The following is a 20,434-nucleotide window of genomic DNA, read 5'->3' as shown; positions in this document are numbered from 1 at the left end:
AGACAGACATCATCTGCTGCTGGAGAGCCATTAACTCGGTGAAAGACGCACTTTGGTCTTCCCAAAACTTGCTGGTCTTCCAGAGCAAGGAGATGTCCACGGCCAAGTGTTACAGACTGGCCCAATCCAAGATCCAGGAGTACGTACTGAGGGTCACACTAAAGATTGGTGCAGTTGCCGCAAAGACATGATGGAGAAGAGGCACAGTTTAAGGCCCTTCCGCCACGGTAAACCCAGGGTATGAAATCAGACCCCCCTCGGGCTGTACTTGTTAATCTGCTTGTATACACAGAGCATCATGGACTGAAAAACACCTGTGTTGTGCCATGTATAATGAAAGTCTCTGCACTCTTTAGTAACTTGTAAAAAAATGTAAATGTATCCCCATCCGTTCCATGTACTGTTTTTTCTGCATAGTGCTACATGTAACGTGATTGGTGATCGGTATTGAAATGTATCCTGGAATCAAACAGGTTCGACCTTTTGGGCCAAGTGGTCTTTTTCAGTTGCTGAACCGGCCTATGTTTATAATAGGCTCCATGGGGTTCTGTGTCAGCACACAATGTTACTGTGTGACACCAGAATTTCCTGAACAGGAATGTTGCTTCTGAGTTTCCATTTCTCGGTTTAGTTTCTATTCACTTTCAGGAAATGATTCATAGCGATTAATGACTGAACGGTATAAATGAGCTGAAAAACAACACTCCAAACATTCGGTCAACTCACCATTGGAAGGACAGTTGGAGCTGACGAAAAAATTCAACACATTGTCCATCGATCAGCATTATGAGGTAAAGATCATTATAATAACTTCTGTATTTAATTTTACATGTAGACTATCGATCAAGGAACTAGTTTTCAGAAATAAAGTAGCTTACATTACAAAGCAGTTGAAATGCAGAGAGCTGGGATTAGTGGCTCACAGTGAGACACACAGATAAGGGAACACTGCTGCACCAAGACTGGTGATAGTCAGTAAACATGAGGCAAAAGGCAGACCTGTTCATAGGATTATAACTCAAACAACAATTTACATTATTTTTGACTTGGCTCTGTTGAAAGTACAAAGTTAAACTTGAATATTATACTGTCGTGGAAAGGCGTATTCTGTAAGTGCCCTCAGGTCATATCCAGAGTTTGAAGAAAGAAAGTTTCACTTTGTGTTCCATGGGAATCTAGAAGGGATCTACTAATGTAAAATAGTGATTTCCAGCACTTTCATATATCCAAACTAAAGCAACCTGAACTATAAAGCAAAGGGAGAGTACAGCATGGACTGGGATGGGGGGATGGACACAGCATGAAATGCAGGAGGAGAGTGCCAGCTTAAAGTGTGTAGGAGAAGGAAAAGTGCTGACTTACATTGAGAATGTGGGCGGGGGAGAAGAGTGCTGACATGAACTGGGGGAAAGGACAGGTGCAGCAGTTTGAACGGAGCAGCAAAGGGAGGAAAGCCACCATGAACTGGGGCAGGGGTAAGAATGACAGCTTGGATTGTGGGGGGAGGGAGACGAGAGCCAACAGGAACAAGAGGCAGGCGGAGTAGAGTGCAAGGAGAAGCTGGAATGGCTGGGGGATGAAATGTATCGACGTGAGTTTAACAGCAAGGAAGAAAGAATTTGTGTTGATGTAACACCTTATCACACCTCTCAGAAATGTCCCAAAGTAGTTCACATTCAGTGAATTATTTTGCAGTGTAGTCACTGTTGTTTTGTCGGGAAATGTGACAGCTCAGTTTGCACAATAACAACAACTGGCATTTATGTAGCGCCTTTAACCTCGGAAAACATTCCAAGGCGCTTCACAGCAACGTAATCAGACAACAATGGACACCGAGGTAAAGAAGGAGATACTTAGAGGGTGGGGTAGATTTTAAGGAGATCTTAAAGGAGGAGAATGAGATGGAGAGGTTCAGCGAGGGAATTCCAGAGTACCGGGCCTGTCTGGGCTGATGGCTCAGCCACCATCGGTGGGTGCAGTGGGGGATGGACACGAGCCCGAGTTAGAGGAACACAGAATTCACAGAGGATTATAGAACTGAAGGAGGTTACGGGGATACGGAGGGGTGAGGCTGTGAAGGGATTTGAACACCAGGATGAGAATTTTAAATGTGAGACATTGGTGGATCAGGACCCAATGTAGGTCAGCGAACACATGGATGGGTGAGCGGGACTGGTGCAGCTAGCAGAGTTTTAGATGGGCTGACATTTATGAAGGGTGGAAGTTGGGAATCCGGCCAGGAAAACATTGGAGTATCCGAGTCAGGTGGTGAAATTAAATGGATGAGCCAGGGGTGGATCAGGTGATTGGGTGGATGTAGACGGTCTTTGCGATGGAGAGGTTTTGGGCTCGGAAGCTCAGCACACAGCATGTTCCCAAAAATAGCAACAAGATGAAAGACCACCCAATCTGTTTCTGGTGGTGTTGCTCCAGGGAAGAATATTGGAAAATACAACTCCCTGCCTTTCTTCAAATAGTGCCATAGAATCCTTAATGTCCCCCTGAACCACTGGGACAGGCAGATGCTGCCTTGGTTTAACATCTTGCCTGGACGATGGTGTAGTGGAAGATTTGCAGCAGGGTAAGAGTCAATGCTGAAAATACCATTGTAATGGGCCTGCTTTTCAGTTTCTGCATGTTGGAGTGAGGAATGATCTAGGTCAGAGACAGCAGGGTCCCTGTGGAGGACCAGGTTAGAGATCCTATTTAGTAGTGAATTATTGGACTGCCAATGTGAGAGGGAGAGCGTTTTAGAATTAGCACTGACCTTTTTAGTGAGGTGAGTCCAATTGTGGAATGGAATACTAGAATGAGAAGGAGATGTAATTGGTGAACCAAGAGGCAGACCGAGTAGTTCAACCAATCCTACTGTTTGTTGCAGTAATTAATTCAAATTCGATCCGTGGTCAGGTACAGGAGGATGTGACTACGAGTGAGGAAGGTATGAGGACTCAGGATGGAGTGATGGAGGAGCATCAGCCCATGCTCTTTTCCAACAGGTTCGAGGCTCTTACTCCCTGTATGGACATGAGCAGGGACTGCAGGAAGAATGAGCAAACTGACTACAGCACCGTGGTACAGGGGGAGTAAAAGAAATGTTGTAGTGGTGGGGACAGTATCATTAGGGGGACAGATAAGGTTCACTGCAGCCAAGAGCGTGAGTCCCGAAGGCTGTGTTGCCGGCCCGGTGTCAGGGTTAATGACATCTCCTCAGGGCTGGACAGGAATTTGGAGTGGGAGGGGGAAGATCCAGTTGTCATGGTCCACTTGGGTACCAACGACATAGATAGGACCAAGACAGAGGTTCTGCTGAGAGAGTATGAGCAGCTAGGGGCCAAATTAAAAAGCAGAACCACAAAGGTAATAATCTCTGGATTAGGAAAAGGGGAGGTGCAACGAGACCTGGGTGTCATGGTACGTCAGTCATTGAAAGTTGGCATGCAGGTACAGCAGGCGGTGGTATGTTGGCCTTCATAGCGAGGGCAGGGAGGTCTTACTGCAGTTGTACAGGGCCTTGGTGAGGCCTCACCTGGAATATTGTGTTCAGTTTTGGTCTCCTAATCTGAGGAAGGACGTTCTTGCTATTGAGGGAGTGCAACAAAGGTTCACCAGACTGATTCCAGGGATGGCAGGACTGACATATGAGGAGAGACTGGATCAACTGGGCCTGTATTCACTGGCATTTAGAAGATTGAGAGGGGATCTCATAGAAACATATAAAATTCTGACGGGATTGGACAGGTTAGATGCAGGAAGAATGTCCCCGATGTTGGGGAAGTCCAGAACCAGGGGTCACAGTCTAAGGATAAGGGGTAAGCCATTTAGGACTGAGATGAGGAGAAACTTCTTTACTCAGAGAGTTGTTAACCTGTAGAATTCCCTACCGCAGAGAGTTGTTGAGGCCAGTTCATTGGATATATTCAAGAGGGAGTTAGATATAGCCCTTACAATTAAAGGGATCAAGGGGTATGGAGAGAAAGCAGGAAAGGGGTACTGAGGTGAATGATCAGCCATGATCTTATTGAATGGTGGTGCAGGTTCGAAGGGCTGAATGGCCTACTCCTGCACTTATTTTCTATGTTTCTATGTTTCTATTCCTACCCGAGCCATGAGCAAATTTATATAGGGTAAATAAGATCAGCGAGTTAAACACGTGGCTCAAAGACTGGTATGGGAGAAATGGGTTTTGGTTCATGGGACACTGGCACCAGTACAGTGGTCAGAGGGAGCTGTTCCATTGGGACGGGCTCCACACTTAGACTGTGCTGGGACTAGGGTCCTGGCAAATCAAATAACTAGGGCTGTAGAGAGGGCTTGAAGCTGATTCGGGTGAGCGAAAATTTAAAAAGTCAAAGAATAAGGAAAAGGCAATAGATCAAAGTTGCACTGGGGGAAATGAAAACCAGAGAGTGCCAGGAAGGGACAGAATGCATAAACATAAAGGTGTATCAGAAAGTGGGGTCAAAGTTGGAAAAAATGGTAATTTAACAAAAGAGATGGGGTGATGGCATAAATAGATACAAATGCATATGATATGATAGCCATTTCAAAACCGTGGTTGCAAGGTGACCAAGACTGGGAACTAGATATTCAGGGGTATTTGACAATTCGGAAGGATAGACAGAAAGGAAAAAGCCGTAGAGTGGCTCTATTAATAAAGGCTGAGATCAGTGCATTAGTGAGAAACGATATTGGCACAGAAGATCAAGGTATTGAATCAGTTTGGGTGGAGAGAAGGAATAATAAGGAGAAAAAGTCACTGGTGGGTGTAGTCTATAGGCCCCCTAACAGTAGCTACACTGTTGGATGCAGCATAAATCAAGAAATAATGGAGGCTTGTAATAAAGGAACGGCAATAATCATGGGTGATTTTAAAGTTCATATTGATTGGACAAAGCAAATTGGCCAGGGTAGCCTAGAGATAGAGTTCATAGAGTGTATCCAGGATGGTTTCCTTGAACAGTACATTGCGGAACCAACCAGGGAGCAGGCTATCTTAGTTCTGGTACTGTGTAATGAGACATGATTAATAAATGATCTCATAGTAAAGGATCCTCTAGGAATGAGTGACCATCAATCAATTGAATTTCAAATTCAGTTGGAGGGTGAGAAAGTTGGTTCTCAAACCAGAGTCCTTAGCATAAATAAAGGAGACTACAAAGGTATGAAGGCAGAGTTGGCTAAAGTGGACTGGGAAAATAGATTAAAGTATGGGACAGTTGATGTGCAGTGGCAGACATTTAAGGAGATATTTCATAACATGCAACAAAAATATATCCCAATGAGAAGGAAAGACTGTAAGAGAAGGGGTAACCATCCGTGGCTAACTAAGGAAATAAGGAATGGTATCAAATTGAAAAGAAGGGCATACAATGTGGCCAAGATTAGTGGGAGGCCAGAGGACTGGGAAACTTTTAAAATCCAGCAAAGAAGGTCTAAAAAAATGATAAAGAGAGGGAAGATAGATTATGAAAGTAAAATAGCACGAAACATAAAAACAGATGGTAAGAGTTTCTACAGGACCATAAAAAGGAAAAGAATGGCTAAAGTAAATGTTGGTCCCCTAGAAGATGAGACGGGGGAATTAATAATGGAGAACAGGGAAATGGCAGAGACGTTGAACAAATATTTTGTATTGGTATTCAAGGTAGAAGACACTAAAAACATCCCAATATTGGATAATCAAGGGGCTATAGGGAGGGAGGAACTTAATACAATCACTATCACTAATGAAGTAGTACTTGGTAAAATAATGGGACTAAAGGCAGACAAGTCCCCTGGACCTGATAGCTTACAGCCTAGGGTCTTAAAAGAAGTGGGCAAAAATTTTGCAGATCGAGTATAATGTGGAAAAATGTGAGGTTATCCACTTTGGCAGAAAAAATGGAAAAGCAAATTATAATTTAAATGGAGAACAATTGCAAAGTGCTGCAGAACAGGGGGATCTGGGGGTCCTTGTGCATGAAACACAAAAAGTTAGTATGCAGATACAGCAAGTAATCAGGAAGGCAAATGGAATGTTGGCCTTTATTGCAGGGGGGATAGAGTATAAAAGCAGAGAAGTCCTGCTATGGATGTACAGGTATTGGTAAGGCCATACTTGGAGTACTGGAGTGCAATTTTGGTCTCCGTATTTAAGGAAGGATATACTTGCATTGGAGGTTGTTCAGAGAAGGTTCACTCGGTTGATTCTGGAGATGAGGGGGCTGACTTATGAAGAAAGGTTGAATAGGTCGGGCCTATACACATTGGAGTTCAGGAGAATGAGAGGTGATCATATCGAAACATGTAAGATCATGAGGGGGCTCGACAAGATGGATGCAGAGAGGATATTTTCACTCTTCGGGGAAACTAAAACTAGGGGACATAGTCTCAGAATAAGGGGCCGCCCATTTAAAACAGAGATGAGGAGGAATTTCTTCTCAGAGGGTTGGAAATCTATGGAATTCTCGACACCAGAGAGCTGTAGAGGCTGGGTCATTGAATATATTTAAGATGGAGATAGACAGATTTTTGAGCGATAAGAGAATAAAGGTTTATGGGCAGTTGGCAGGGAAGTGGAGCTGAGTCCATGATCAGATCAGCCATGATCTTATTAAATGTTGGAGCAGGCTCAAGGAGACAGGTGGCCTACTACTGCTCCTATTTGTTATGTTCTTGTATCATTGGGAGTGGAGGTGTTTGAGGTGATGCTGCACATTGGGTGAGAAGTCTAAATGGCCACGAGCTGGTACATCAGCCAGCATGAAGGAGACCAGTGTAAGTACAGCTGAGATTTGCAGTCATCCCTTTACCGTTAGCAGTGGTTTTTGCAGAGATTTCATGGTCAGTGGGTCCAGGAGTCGGGAGAAGGCTTTAGTTAAAGAAACCGGAGAGAGGGGAGGGGGTGACACAGCCAGTCTGAGACGGGTTTTGATGAATTTTGTTCTCTTGCAGCAACACACAGAAGGATTTGTTGAAAGTGAGTCTCGATTGGCTTCAATGTCACTTCACATGGGGCCCACAGAAAGAAAACATTGACTTGGACGACATGAAGTATAGATTGCAAGATTCAATACAGGCTGGTGTGAAATATCAGGCCAGGTCTTACAACCACCTCGCTTTTGTAAACTGTCTGCAAGGCAACTGTGAAGAGGCAATTCAAAACTTAAAGGAAGCTGAAAAGATTCTGAGGGAGAACCATGAACATGAATTTGAAAGAAGAAGCATCATCACCTATGGAAATTATGCCTGGGTATATTATCACATGGGCCAACTGACAGAGGCCCAGTCCTACCTCGACAAGCTGGAGATGATCTGTAAACAATTTACTGATGGCTCTCGGTATACAGCACTGATACCTGAAGTATACGGGGAGAAGGGTTGGTCACTGTTGAAATCTTCCAGGAAATATTATGAAGAGGCAAAGGAATGTTTTGAGAAGGCTCTGGAGGAAGATCCTGATGACACTGAATGGAACGTTGGCTATGCGACTGTTCTGTTCCGTCTGGAAGGGTTTTCTAGTACCCCAGAGAGTGGTGACCGCAGCCAATCAGTGAAGCGGTTACAACGTGTGCTGGAACTTGATCCAGATGACTCTGTAGCCATGGTAATGTTGGCTCTAAAACTACAAGAGTTCAATCAAAAGGAGGAAGCACTGAAATTAGTTGAACAAGCATTGCAGAAGTCCCCTGATCTTCCATATGTAACTCGTTACGCAGCAAAATTTTACAGAAGAGAAGGAAATGTGGAAAAAGCTGTGGAGCTATTGAAGAAAGCATTAGAAATTAGCCCAAACTCTACCTTCATACACCACCAAATAGGTCTGTGTTACAGAAAAAAACTATTTCAACTGATCAAATATCCAGGCAGCAAAGACCCTCGCAATGCTGCTTTTCAACAGAAAGCTGAGTTGATCAAACTATGCAAGTACCATTTTGAAAAGGCATTTGAGCCCCGCCCATTAACATTTATTTGTGCACAACTGGATTTTGCAGAAATCTGTTCATTAAATGGAGAATATCTCAAAGCAGAGGAGATTTACAGTAATCTACTGAAATTAGATGATTTTCATCCTGATAATAAGCAGGCAGTATATGCGCAGTTTGGGTTATTTGAACTGCATCACAAAAGATCTGAATCAAATGCCATCAGCTATTTTCTGGAAGGACTTAAAATCCAACGTGACACAGTGGAATGGCAATTGTGTCGCGAAAACTTGAGAAAGATTGCAACAAAACAAATTGACAGGAATCCCAGAGACAGCAAGGCCTTTGGTGTTCTTGGGTTACTGCACCAGCTGGATGGGGAGAAGTGTGAAGCTATTGAGTGCTTTGAAAAGGCCTTGGAGTTTGATTGTGACAATGAAGAATATCTAAGTGCTCTTTGTGAATTACGCCTTTCTATCTAAATCAACGACTCTCCCAGCTAAAACTAAACACAGCGGGTAGAGTTTCTGCTTTGGGTGCAAATTGCACTTGAAGTTACGCTGGTTAGCTTACAGTTTAAGTTTCCACTAAATGCATTTGCTTAATTACAAACGTAAAATCTTCCAAGAACCAGTGCAGTCAGTCAGTGTAACAGAATATAATCAGTTATTTTTTGCATTAAAAATATTCATTGATATATTTAAGAGTGGCAATTGGTGCAGCTTTATTGATACAGCTGAAAATGGATGTAACCTGCAAAATTAAATATTTTTAGTCAGTCTTTCAGCTGTGCTTTACCTGATTTAAGGTGATGTAAATGGCTTTAAAATCTATACTGAACCAGTTATAAGTTTTATTGTTGTACACTAGTCAGACTTTTAATAATTTAAATATTTTTAAGATGTAAAACCTATTAAATTGTGCCTACTAGTGCCTGGGCACCTCAGAAAACCAGCTCAATTTGAAAACGCTCCTCGAAAGGTTGCAAATGGACGCAATGGGCGGAAACTCACCATCCTCGTTATTTCTATCTGGGGGTGTGACCAGTTTTGTGGGCGGCGCCAGCTTCGGACAGAAAGCTTTTTAAACCAGGGTTAAAGATCCCGGAAATCTCGGTTGATGCTTGACAGAACTTATGCTCGAGTTTCTGCGATCTTTTACACTGGTTCGGCCGATTTCACCCGGATTGTGCAATTTCCCTGCTACACGGGATGGCCGGTATCATGCCTGAAGAAAGATTAATTTCTCTCTCTCTCTGTGTAACGAGCCGCCCGCAGCTCCCTGATTTGCAGCCTCTTCAATGGATGGGGAACAACAGCCTGTCGGGTGAAGCAACAACCGCGGGCCCTTTGCTCAATAAAACCTGGCAGGACAGCATCAGAGTCCTGAATAAGAGATGAATTATTGTTTGGTGGGGGACAGGATGAGTGCCAGTGCTCCTTCAGAATAATGTGGGCTTAATTTTATTCATCCCACTGCTGACAAGGAGCCTCAGTCATTGACATTGTTAAAACGGGATGGTCGGTATCACGCCTGAAGAAAGATTATGTTCTCTCTCTCCCTGTAACGAGCCGCCCGCAGCTCCCTGATTTCCTGCCTCTTCAATGGAAGCGGTTAATTTCCACCACGGCTAAGGGATATAAAAATAAGTTAAAATGATGAAAAATAATAAAGCTTTATAGTTGCAGATACAGATTTCCCAATGAGAAATGTTAATTTGCTGTAATATCAGAGATTGAGTGTTAAAATAACCAATAAAAAGATACTACAACTACAATTTTATTTGTGTCATTGATCTGTGCTAATGCTGACAGTAAGTGTCACTCATAATCCACACTTTGTGATGGTGAACTGTACCAGCTCTGTAAGGAACATTCAGACCAGCCTTTAACACAGGCAGTAAACTGAACAGCTGTTGATTGTGGAGTGAAACATGGCCCTTACACTGCTAGCTGTAGCCACAGTGCTATTAGAGAAAGGTGAGGGAGGAATGGTTGGGAAGATCCAGAGGAATGGGACAATGGAAGAATCTAACATTGGGAGAGGCTGCAGACGCCTCACATCATATTTAGACCTATTGGAAAAGCAGCCCCTGGAAGGGTTCAGCTTTTCTGTGGAGGTATTGTCCCAGGTCTGTGCAATGCTGGAAACTAGTTTTAAGGTATTGGAGGGGCTGCACAGACACCTGTGTGTGGGAGGGCGGTGGGGCGGGGGGCTAAATTGGACAGCCCCGAAGACATAAGAACATTCAAAATCAGAGCAGGAGGACCTCAATTCCACCTTCCCGCACTATCCCCATATCCTTTAATTCCCTTTATTCCCAAAATTTTATCGGCCTCTGTCTTGAATATACTCAACGACTGAGCATCCACAGCTCTCTGGGGTAGAGAATTGCCAAGGTTCACACCCCTTTGAGTGAAGATATTTCTCCTCATTTTTTTCACGGGGAACTCTTTTTGGAGCAAGGGAAGAATATTTCCGGTCGAAAGGACTGCTCCTCCCGCTACAATCCCCGGCCGAAAGGACTGTTCCCCACTGGCTGGACCCGCTACAATCCCCGGCCGAAAGGACTGTTCCCCACCGGCTGGACCCACTACAATCCCCTGAAAGGACTGTTCCCCACCGGCTGGACCCACTACAATCCCCTGAAAGGACTGTTCCCCACCGGCTGGACCCACTACAATCCCCCCGAAAGGACTGTTCCTCACTGGCTGGACCCACTACAATCCCCCGAAAGGACTGTTCCCCACCGGCTGGACCCACTACAATCCCCCGAAAGGACAGTTCCTCACCGGCTGGACCCACTACAATCCCCTGAAAGGACTGTTCCCCACCGGCTGGACCCACTACAATCCCCTGAAAGGACTGTTCCCCACCGGCTGGACCCACTACAATCCCCCGAAAGGACTGTTCCTCACCGGCTGGACCCAGTACAATCCCCCGAAAGGACTGTTCCCCACCGGCTGGACCCACTACAATCCCCTGAAAGGACTGTTCCTCACCGGCTGGACCCAGTACAATCCCCCGAAAGGACTGTTCCCCACCGGCTGGACCCACTACAATCCCGGACTGAATGGCCCCCCCCGGTCACCCTGCGAGTTGAAGTTCAGGAGCCGGAGGGCCATTCGGCCGGAGATTGCAGCGGGTCCCGCCGGTGGGGAGTAGTCCTTTCAGGGGAGCGGGTTTTAGCTTGCATCAGCATCTCTGGTTGTCCTGGCAACTTCAGCTTTTCGCGCATGCCCAGAGAGTTTTTACCGTAGACTTGTAGCTCCGCCCCAAACTAACTTCGGAGAGCATTACGGCAAATTCAAATATTTATTTGACGAAAGTCCCAATTTTTTTTCTCTGCCGCAAACGTACAGAAAAAAATCATACATTAACATGTGTGGGCACCAAAAATCCAGCAAGTAGAAAATAGGGGCCTTTATCTCTCTGCAGCCTCTTTGTGTGCTCCTCTCAGCTTACTTTCCCACCTAACTTTGTAACATCAGCAAAGTTGGATACGTTTTACACTGTCCCTTCATCGAAGTCATTAATATAGATTGTAAATAGCTGAGGCCCAAGCACTGAACCTTGAGGTACCCCTCTAGTCACAGCCTGCCAAACTTAAACATTCTTGTTTATTCCTACTCTCTGTTTTCTGTCCATTAACCAGTTTCAATCCATGCTAATATATTACCCCCAATACCATGAGACGTAATTTTGTGTAATAACCTCTGGTGTGACACCTTATCGAATGTTTTTTGAAAATCAAAATACACTACACCCACTGGTTTCCCCCTTATCCATCCTGCAAGTTACATCTTCAAAAAACTCAAACAGATTTGTCAAATACAATTTCCCATTCATAAAAGATGGATGCAGGGATCATGAAGTGCGATTAACCTGTGGCTGTTAATTGCAATGCAGGCAGCAAGTCAACTTTGTGCTGCCTGCTCATTTGAATGATCTGTGTATCCAACTAGTGCTAACCACACAACAGGGGAGCTAGCGGGCACCAAGTTTGTCGGATGGAGAACTGGAGGTCTTGCTGGAGGAGGTGGAAAGGAGGCGAGATGTTCTGTATCCACAGTGGGGCCGGAGGCCCTCCAGACACACGGTCAAAAGGAAGTGGAAGCAGATAGCCGTGGTGGTCAGTGCCCGGAGTCAAGCCCCGAGGACCTGGATACAGTGCTGCAAGAAGTTCAATGACCTCACATGAGTGGTCAAGGTCAGTGAATGCATCTTCAAATGCCATGTCTTCCCAACTGCAACACGAGCCACACCCACTGCTCAATTCACCACATCCCCATCGCTCACCTACCAACAATCTCTACAACAACCAACAGGCCCCATACCTCACATCCGTAGCTTCACTTCGCCCTCACACACTGAACTCCGACATCTCACAGCTTGCACACTCAGCCAGCTATTCAACCATGACAGCCACATCAGCCAAACAGTTTGCACGAAAGTCACTGACACGCTTCCCTCTCTCTCACTGGACAAGGTGGCATACAACCAAATGCAGCAGGTGCTAACTGGAGGGGACAGGCGCGTCTGCATGTCCTCACACCCGTGGAGGAGATGGTGCTGGCCTTTATTGAGATGCCCAAAGTTGAACAAGTGGCCAGCGACAGGGCTAAAACCATCCCATTTTCCTCTCATCCCACAAGCTGATTTACAAGCTGCAGATGGTGTAAGCATGTACCTCTTACTTTCCCCTCACTTCCTTGCACCACAACTTATTCTTGTGCCTTTTTCCTTTCAGATACACAAGTGTTGCAATCTGCCCAGGCAGTGGAGGAACAGCAAGAAGAGAGTGACCGTCACTTGATTTCACACTCACAGCCACCGGCTCAGACACTGACACTGCTATGTTAGAGGATAGATTAGAGGCGGGATCTGCACGTGGTGAGACACCGAGCACGAGTGGGTTGCAGCCAGGGCAGGTGGCAAGGATAGCACAGGTGCCAGCTCACCGGAGGGCGAGGGCACAGACAGGTTTCGTTGCCGAGGACTCAGATACGGAGTTCGATGGGGCAGCCTACAGAGGAACGCTGACGGGTTTGCACAATGAAGGCTTGGTGCATTGGCAGGCCTGCCAGAAAGCCTGTGGTCAATGTCACGGAGCATGGAGGAGTCTTCACCAGCTTGGCACAGGGCATGGAAGTGGTGGCAAACTCTGTTCGCACACTTGTGGACCCAACCATGATGCAGCATCTGATGGCCAGTGTCACCATTTCCATTGCAGCAGAAGCAGCCATCCATCCTCTGAACTGTGCAGCCAACTAACCCGCCTCTGCTCGGGCCCACAAAGACCCCAGAACATCCTGACTATACTTAACCCGCACCCTGTCTCAGGTGATAGCCTCCTAAATGAATGTTAATTGGGATCCTATTATGTAGTCTTTATTGTCTGGAATGGGGTACTGAAGTTGCATGTTCAGCCATGAACTCATTGAATGGCGGTGCAGGCTAGAAGGGCCGAATGGCCTACTCCTGCACCTATTTTCTATGTTTCTATGTCTATGTCTGACTTCCTCTTTCATAATTGTCAAGAATTAATTCATTCACTCAATAGCTCATGCAGATCCTCATTGGAGGTTGATAGTGTAAATGCTAATACATTCTGAACTGGTTAATGTTAGTTTTGTGAGTTAAATTCTAATCAGCAGCAGCATTGGAGGAGGTGGCAAGATTTAAACAGCAGAGGAGAGACCAGTGTAGACCTAATCAGCAGCAGCATTGGAGGAGAGGCAAGATTTGATCAGCAGAGGAGAGACCAGTGTAGACCGAATCAGCAGCAGCATTGGAGGAGGGGCAAGATTTGATCAGCAGAGGAGAGACCAGTGTAGACCTAATCAGCAGCAGCATTGGGGGAGGGACAAGATTTGATCAGCAGAGGAGAGACCAGCGTAAACCTAATCAGCAGCAGCATTGGAGGAGCAGAGAGGAGAAAAATCCAGCAGTGACATCACAGGACAGCTGGTAAATGATTGGAGCTGAGGCGGACCAGAGCGAGAGCGAGAGCGAGTGCTGAGCAACTCAACACAGGCTGAATTTGAAATAGTGACGTCAGAGTAAAAAAGCCAAAATGACATCGGCACAAAGGTGAGTAGCTGGTGAGTGTTTTTTTTAAATTTAAAGTTTATTTCTCCCAGGTTAGTTCATAGTCTATTAAATATGTCTGTACAAGATGGTTTTTTAGACCAGTATGTTGAGCAGTCTATGAGGGAACAGGCTATCCTAGATTGAATATTCTGCAATGAGATGACATTAATTAATAGTCTTGTTGCGCGCGGTCCTTCAGGGAAGAGTGACCATAACATGATAGAATTCTTTATTAAGATAGAAAGTGAAGTAGTCCAATCCAAAACAAGTATCCTAAATCTAAACACAGGAAACTACGAAGGTATGAGGAATGAATTGGCTATGATAGATTGAGAAGATTCATTAAAAGGCATGATGGTGGATAGGCAATATCTAACATTTAAGGAACGAATGCATGAAATGCAACAGTTATACATTCCTTTCTGGTGCAAAAACACAAAAGGAAAAGTGGCCCGACCATGGCTAGCAAAAGAAATTAAGGATAGTAATAAGTGAGGTTATCCACTTTGGTTGCAAAAACAGGAAGGCAGAATATTATCTGAATGGTGACAGATTAAGAAAAGGGTAGGTGCAACGAGACCTGGGTATCATGGTACATCAGTCATTGAAGGTCGGCATGCAGGTACAGCAGGCAGTAAAGAAGGCAAATGGCATGCTGGCCTTCATAGCAAGGGGATTTGAGTATAGGAGCAGGGAGGTCTTACTACAGTTGTACAGGGCCTTGGTGAAACCACACCTTGAGTATTGCGTGCAGTTTTGGTCTCCTAATCTGAGGAAGAACATTCTTGCTATTGAGGGAGTGCAGTGAAGGTTCACCAGCTTGATTCCCGGGATGGCAGAACTGACATATGAAGAAAGACTGTATCGACTAGGCTTATATTCACTGGAATTTAGAAGTATGAGGGGGGATCTCATAGAAACATATAAAATTCTGACGGGATTGAACAGGTTAGATGCAGGAAGAATGTTCCCGATGTTGAGGAAGTCCAGAACCAGGGGTCACATTCTAAGGATAAGGATTAAGCCATTTAGGACCGAGATGAGGAGAAACCTCTTCACCCAGAGAGTGGTGAACCTGTGGAATTCTCTACCACAGAAAGTTGTTGAGGCCAGTTTGTTAGATATATTCAAAAGAGAGTTAGATGTGGCCCTTATGGCTAAAGGGATCAAGGGGTATGGAGAGAAAGCAGGAATGGGGTACTGAAGTTGCATGATCAACCATGATCATATTGAATGGTGGTGCAGGCTCGAAGGGCCGAATGGCCTACTCCTGCACCTACTTTCTATGTTTCTATGTTTCTATTCACAGAGGGGTCATACAAAGTTGCCAGAAAAAGTAGGAAGCCTGAGGATTATTGGGAGCAGTTCAGAATTCAGCAAAAAAGGACCAAGAGATTGATTAAGAAAGGAAAAATAGAGTATGAGAGTAAACTTGCAAGAAACATAAAAACCGACTGCAAAAGTTTCTACAAGTATGTAAAAAGAAAAAGATTAGTGAAGACAAATGTAGATCCTTTACAGTCAGAAACGGGAGAATTTATAATGGGGAACAAGGAAATGGCAGAACAATTAAATAAATACTTTGGTTCTGTCTTCACGCAAGAGGACACAAATAACATCCCAGAAATGCGAGGGAACCAAGGGTCGAGTGAGCAAGAGGAATTAAAGGAAATGATTATTGGTAAGAAAATAGTGCTGGAGAAACTAATAGGACTGAGGGCCGATAAATCCCCAGGGCCTGATAATCTGCATCCCAGAGAACTAAAAGAGGTAGCCATGGAAATAGTGGCTGCATTGGTTGTCATTTTCCAAAATTCTATAGATTATGGAACAGTTCCTGCAGATTGGAGGGTGGCAAATGTAACCCCACTATTTAAAAAAGGAGGGAGCGAGAAAACAGGGAACTACACACCGGTTAGCCTAACATCAGTAGCAGGGAAAATGCTAGAGTCTATTATGTAGGATGTGATAACGGCACACTTAGAAACTATCAAAAGGATTAGACAAAATCAACATGGATTTGTGAAAGGAAAATTGTGTTTGACAAACCTACTGGAGATTTTTGAGGATGTAACTGATAGAATAGATAAGGGAGAACCAGTGGATGTAGTGTATTTGGATTTTCAGAAGGCCTTTGGTAAAATCCCACATAAGACATTAGTGTGCAAAATTAAAGCACATAGGATTGGGGGCAATATACTGGCATGGGATTGAAAATTGGTTAACTGACAGGAAACAGAGAGTAGGAATAAACGGGTCTTTTTCGGGGTGGCGGGCAGTGACTAGTGGGGTACCAGAAGGATCCGTGCTTAGGCCTCAGCTATTCAAAATATATATATAAATGATTTGGATGAGGGAACCTAATGTAATATTTCCAAGTTTGCTGACGACACAAAACTTGGTGGGATTGTGAGTTGTGAGGAGGATGCAAAGACTCTGCAAGGTGATTTAGATAGGTTGAGTGAGTGGGCAAACACATGGCAGATGCAGAATAACGTGGATAAATGTGAAGTTATCCACTTTGGTAGAAAAAACATAAAGACAAAGTATTATTTAAATGGTGATGGCTTGGGAAATGTCGATGTACAGAGGGACCTGGGTGTCCTTGTACATCAGTCATTGAAAGCAAACATGGTGCAGTAAGCAGTTAGTAAGGGAAATGGTATGTTGGCCTTCATTGCAAGAGGATTGGAGTACAGGAGCAAGGATGTCTTACTACAGTTATACAGAGCCTTGGTGAGACCATACCTGGAATATTGTGTGCAGTTTTGGTCTCCTTACCTAAAAAAGGATATACTTGCCATAGAGGGAGTGCAGCGAAGGTTCACCAGACTGATTCCTGGGATGGCAGCACTGTCGTATGAGGAGAGATTGGGTCAACTCGGCCTGTCTTCATTGAAACGTATAAAATTCTGATGGGGTTGGGCAGACTGGATGCGGGGAGGATCTTTCCGGTGGCTGGGAAGTCTGGAACAAGAGGTCACAGTCTCAGGATACAGGGTAGGAAATTTCGGACTGAGATGTGGAGAAATTTCTTCACTTGACACAAAAGGCATCAAGGGGCATGGGGAGAAAGCGAGAATATGGTGTTGAGATAGAGGATCAGCCATGATCATATTGAATGGTGGTGCAGGCTCGAAGGGCCGAATGGCCTACTATTGCTCCTATTTTCTCAATAGAGGCATGACAGGGCAGCTCAGTCCCGTGGTATGCACACTCTGCCATGTGGGAACTCCAGGACACTTCCCGTGTCCTGGACAAACACATGTGTAGGAAGTGTCGTCAGCTGGAGGAGCTCGAGCTCCGGGTTTTGGAGCTTGAGTAGCAACGGGCATCACTGCGGTGCATCAGTTAGGCTGAGAACTTCGGGAATAGCATGTTTCAGGAGATGGTCACTCAGCACCCTAGGAGTGAGCAGCCAGGGAGGAAATGGGTGACTGCCAGACAGAAGAGGAGGACCAGGCATGTAGTGCAGGACTCTCCTGTGTGCATCTCGCTTTCCAATCTGGGTTCTGTTCTGAGTACTGGTGAGGGCGATGGCTCCTCTGGGTTCCAGAGCAAAGTACACAGCACCACGGGTGGCTCAGCTGTACAGGGGGGAGAAAGGAGAGAGGGAGAGTAATACTAGTAGAGGATTCGATCATTACAGGAGCAGAGAGGCATTTCTGCGGCTGCAGGCGGGACTCCAGGATAAAGTGTTGCCTCCCTGTAGCCAGGGTTAAGGATGTCTCTGAGCGACTGCAGAACATTCTGAGGGGGGAGGGTGTAAGTATTTCTAAATCTAGTTCCCCATTATACACAGTTCTTTGACTTCAGGATTTATAAAGAACAAAATACACACGGCTCAGGGTTTTGGATCAACGAAGATTTGTTCGTGTATTGAACATACACACAATTACTGCCCAGTATAAATCCCTACGATTTTTATTGGACGGATTAACCCCAAAATACAAACCCCTATGAAAGGGTCATTTGCATCAGCACAATATGACATGGTTAAACCCGTCCGCGGTTTGACTGTTACCTGTAAACTTACCCAGATTAAATCACAAAACCCTTCTATGATTTGACTGGAAACGTACAATCACCAATTCCCCGGCTGTCTGCTGAGTTTGACTGTAGGCCCAGATCTTAGTTGCAGCTTGCGTCCCGAAGACACACTGCTGTCTGTTGCTGTTTCGATACTGTTCCTGTACTGGCTTTCCCCTCGGAAATGGCTCTTCTTTAGACCAAAGACCAACTTGCAACCTCAAAACAGATTTCCTTTCCCTCCTGTGAAGACAATGGCAGCATCAAATGTGTGAATGTCTCTCGCAGGGAATTCTTGGTGGCTAATTGTCCCTCATTTCGGGTCATTGTCCATGATTACTCTGGCCACCGCCTGTCTGTAGTGTGAAGTCCTTTCTGACAATATAACCTTCCCAAGGTGACTTCATTGTTGGTTTCCAGTCGCATTCTTATTCAAATGGTTCAGGGCCCAGTCTCGGCCTGCACTGATACCAGCCTTTCTGGGATCATGGTCTAAGGTACGCCTCTTTAACAATGTAACCCCTGAAGGTAAATGAATATGTGAATGGTCCTGTATCTTTTCAGACAGAAACCATTGAAGGTGTGAATGTCTCTCTTCTGGTGCTATTGTCTGTGTTGATTAGATGAAATGGCAGTTAGCCTGCATCATTGTCTCTGATGGTGTCTCATGGTTTTGCTGCAATGTTAGAATTAACCCTTTGCTGCCCAACTCTTTTTGTGGGCTGTAATGCAGTTCTGAGTTTTTATATTTAATAGTCCAATTTTTACCGTTGGGGGGTGATGGGGGAGGAACGGAGCCTACAAGGGTGAACAGCCAGAGGTCATGGTCCATATTGGTAAATGATAAACCCAGCAATTACAGGCAGTGAGTTTAACCCCGGTAGTGTGAAGCTTTGAGAAACAGTGATCAGGGACAAAATGAACAGTCACTTGGATAAGTGTGGATTAATTAAAGATAGCCAGCATGGATTTGTTAAAGGCAAATAGTGTTTAATCAACTTGATTAAGTTTTTTGATGAGGTGACAGAGAGCGTTGATGAGGGTAATGCGATTTCCAAAAGGCGTTCGACAAACTGGCACAAAATAGACTTGCCAGGAACGTTGAAGCCCATGGAATAAAAGGGGCAGTGGCAGCATGGTTACAAAATTCGCGAAGGGACAGGAAACAGATTCCATAAAATTGCCACTCGTCCTGATTGGGGGCGGTAAACTTCTGGGGCTGGGACTCCTTGTGCCCGGCTCGGGAGTCCCACCCGGGATGTGGAATTTGGCCCTTCCGCCCCTCAACAGAGGTGGAGCGCCATTGGAGATTGTTCGTGTCCATGGAGGGGCGCTCCCGGGGCAGTAGGATGGCCCTGACTTTGGAGCCCAGCGCCCTGCTGGCAGCATCAGCGTCTCGTGTCTGCTCCGTTAGCACTGATGTGGCAGAATGTCCCTCAGGTTCAATTAAAGGGGAGGGCTGCTGTGTGCTCTGCAGTCCCGTTGGTGGCTGCCACTGGGCCAACAGGGACACCCTCGACTGGGCCAACAGTGCGGCTCTCATAACAGAGCGCCGGGCTGCAGGATTGCGGTTCTGTCGAGGCGAGGACCACCATTGTCGGGCTGACAGGGAGTCGGGTAACAGAAAAATAAAGCGGCCCACGGCGCAAACGGCCTCCCCATTCGGGTGTAGTGTCGGCGGTGGATGTCCGCGGGTTCGCGACTCGTGAAGCTGGCGGTGATATCGGCCGACGCCATCCTCGCCGCCCGCTGAGTATTTTCCTCCGCCGGGCGCAAAGGGGTCAGCGCGAGGTGGTGACGGGTCCGTGTGCACGCCGATGGTATCATCGTCGTGAATGCGCCAGCCCGGGGCACAAATCGTGGGGTGCGGCGTTAACGGTACAACACCCCCAAAACCTCCGGGGCAATTTCCACGGGGGCACTATCGTCCTCTTCCCCCGGGCGATAACCTCGTTGCGTCCCATTAGTGTCCATTAGCGCGAATGGAGCTATAAAAATGGGCAATTTGGCCCTCAGAGATTAGTGGTTAACGGTTGTTTTTAGGACTGGTGGAAGGTACACAGTGCTGTTCCCCGGGGATCACTTCTGCGACCACTGCTTTTCTTGATATATAATAATTACTTGGACATGAATGCACAGGGCACAATTTCAAAATTTGCAGATGAGACAAAATTTGGAAGTATAGTGAACAGTGAGCAGGAGAGTGATCGATTTCAGCAAGTCATAGACGGGCTGGTGAAATGGGTGGACACGATGCAGATGAAATTTAATGCAGAAAAGTGTGAAGTGATACATTTTGGTCGCAAGAATGAGGAAAGGACATATAAACTAAATGGTACAATCCAAAACAGGGTGAATGAATAGTGGGTATGTGTGCACAAATTGTTGAAGGTGGCAGGGCAGGA

The 20,434-nt window shown here is 45.6% G+C and overlaps 1 protein-coding gene across 1 annotated transcript; it reads left to right on the top strand.

The window, feature by feature from the left end:
- Positions 1 to 652: 652 nt before the first annotated feature.
- LOC139259587 (interferon-induced protein with tetratricopeptide repeats 5-like) lies at positions 653 to 9,672 on the top strand. Its single transcript, XM_070875077.1, has 2 exons — positions 653 to 791; positions 6,937 to 9,672. The coding sequence occupies exons 1-2, from the start codon at positions 787 to 789 to the stop codon at positions 8,387 to 8,389; spliced, it is 1,458 nt and encodes a 485-aa protein (XP_070731178.1). The 5' UTR covers positions 653 to 786; the 3' UTR covers positions 8,390 to 9,672.
- Positions 9,673 to 20,434: the final 10,762 nt, after the last annotated feature.

This window comes from Pristiophorus japonicus, chromosome 3 (genome assembly GCF_044704955.1).
Source record: "Pristiophorus japonicus isolate sPriJap1 chromosome 3, sPriJap1.hap1, whole genome shotgun sequence".
Classification (NCBI taxonomy): domain Eukaryota; kingdom Metazoa; phylum Chordata; class Chondrichthyes; family Pristiophoridae; genus Pristiophorus; species Pristiophorus japonicus.
Note: the sequence above shows the minus strand (reverse complement) of the source record. Positions and strands in the feature narration are given on the sequence as shown.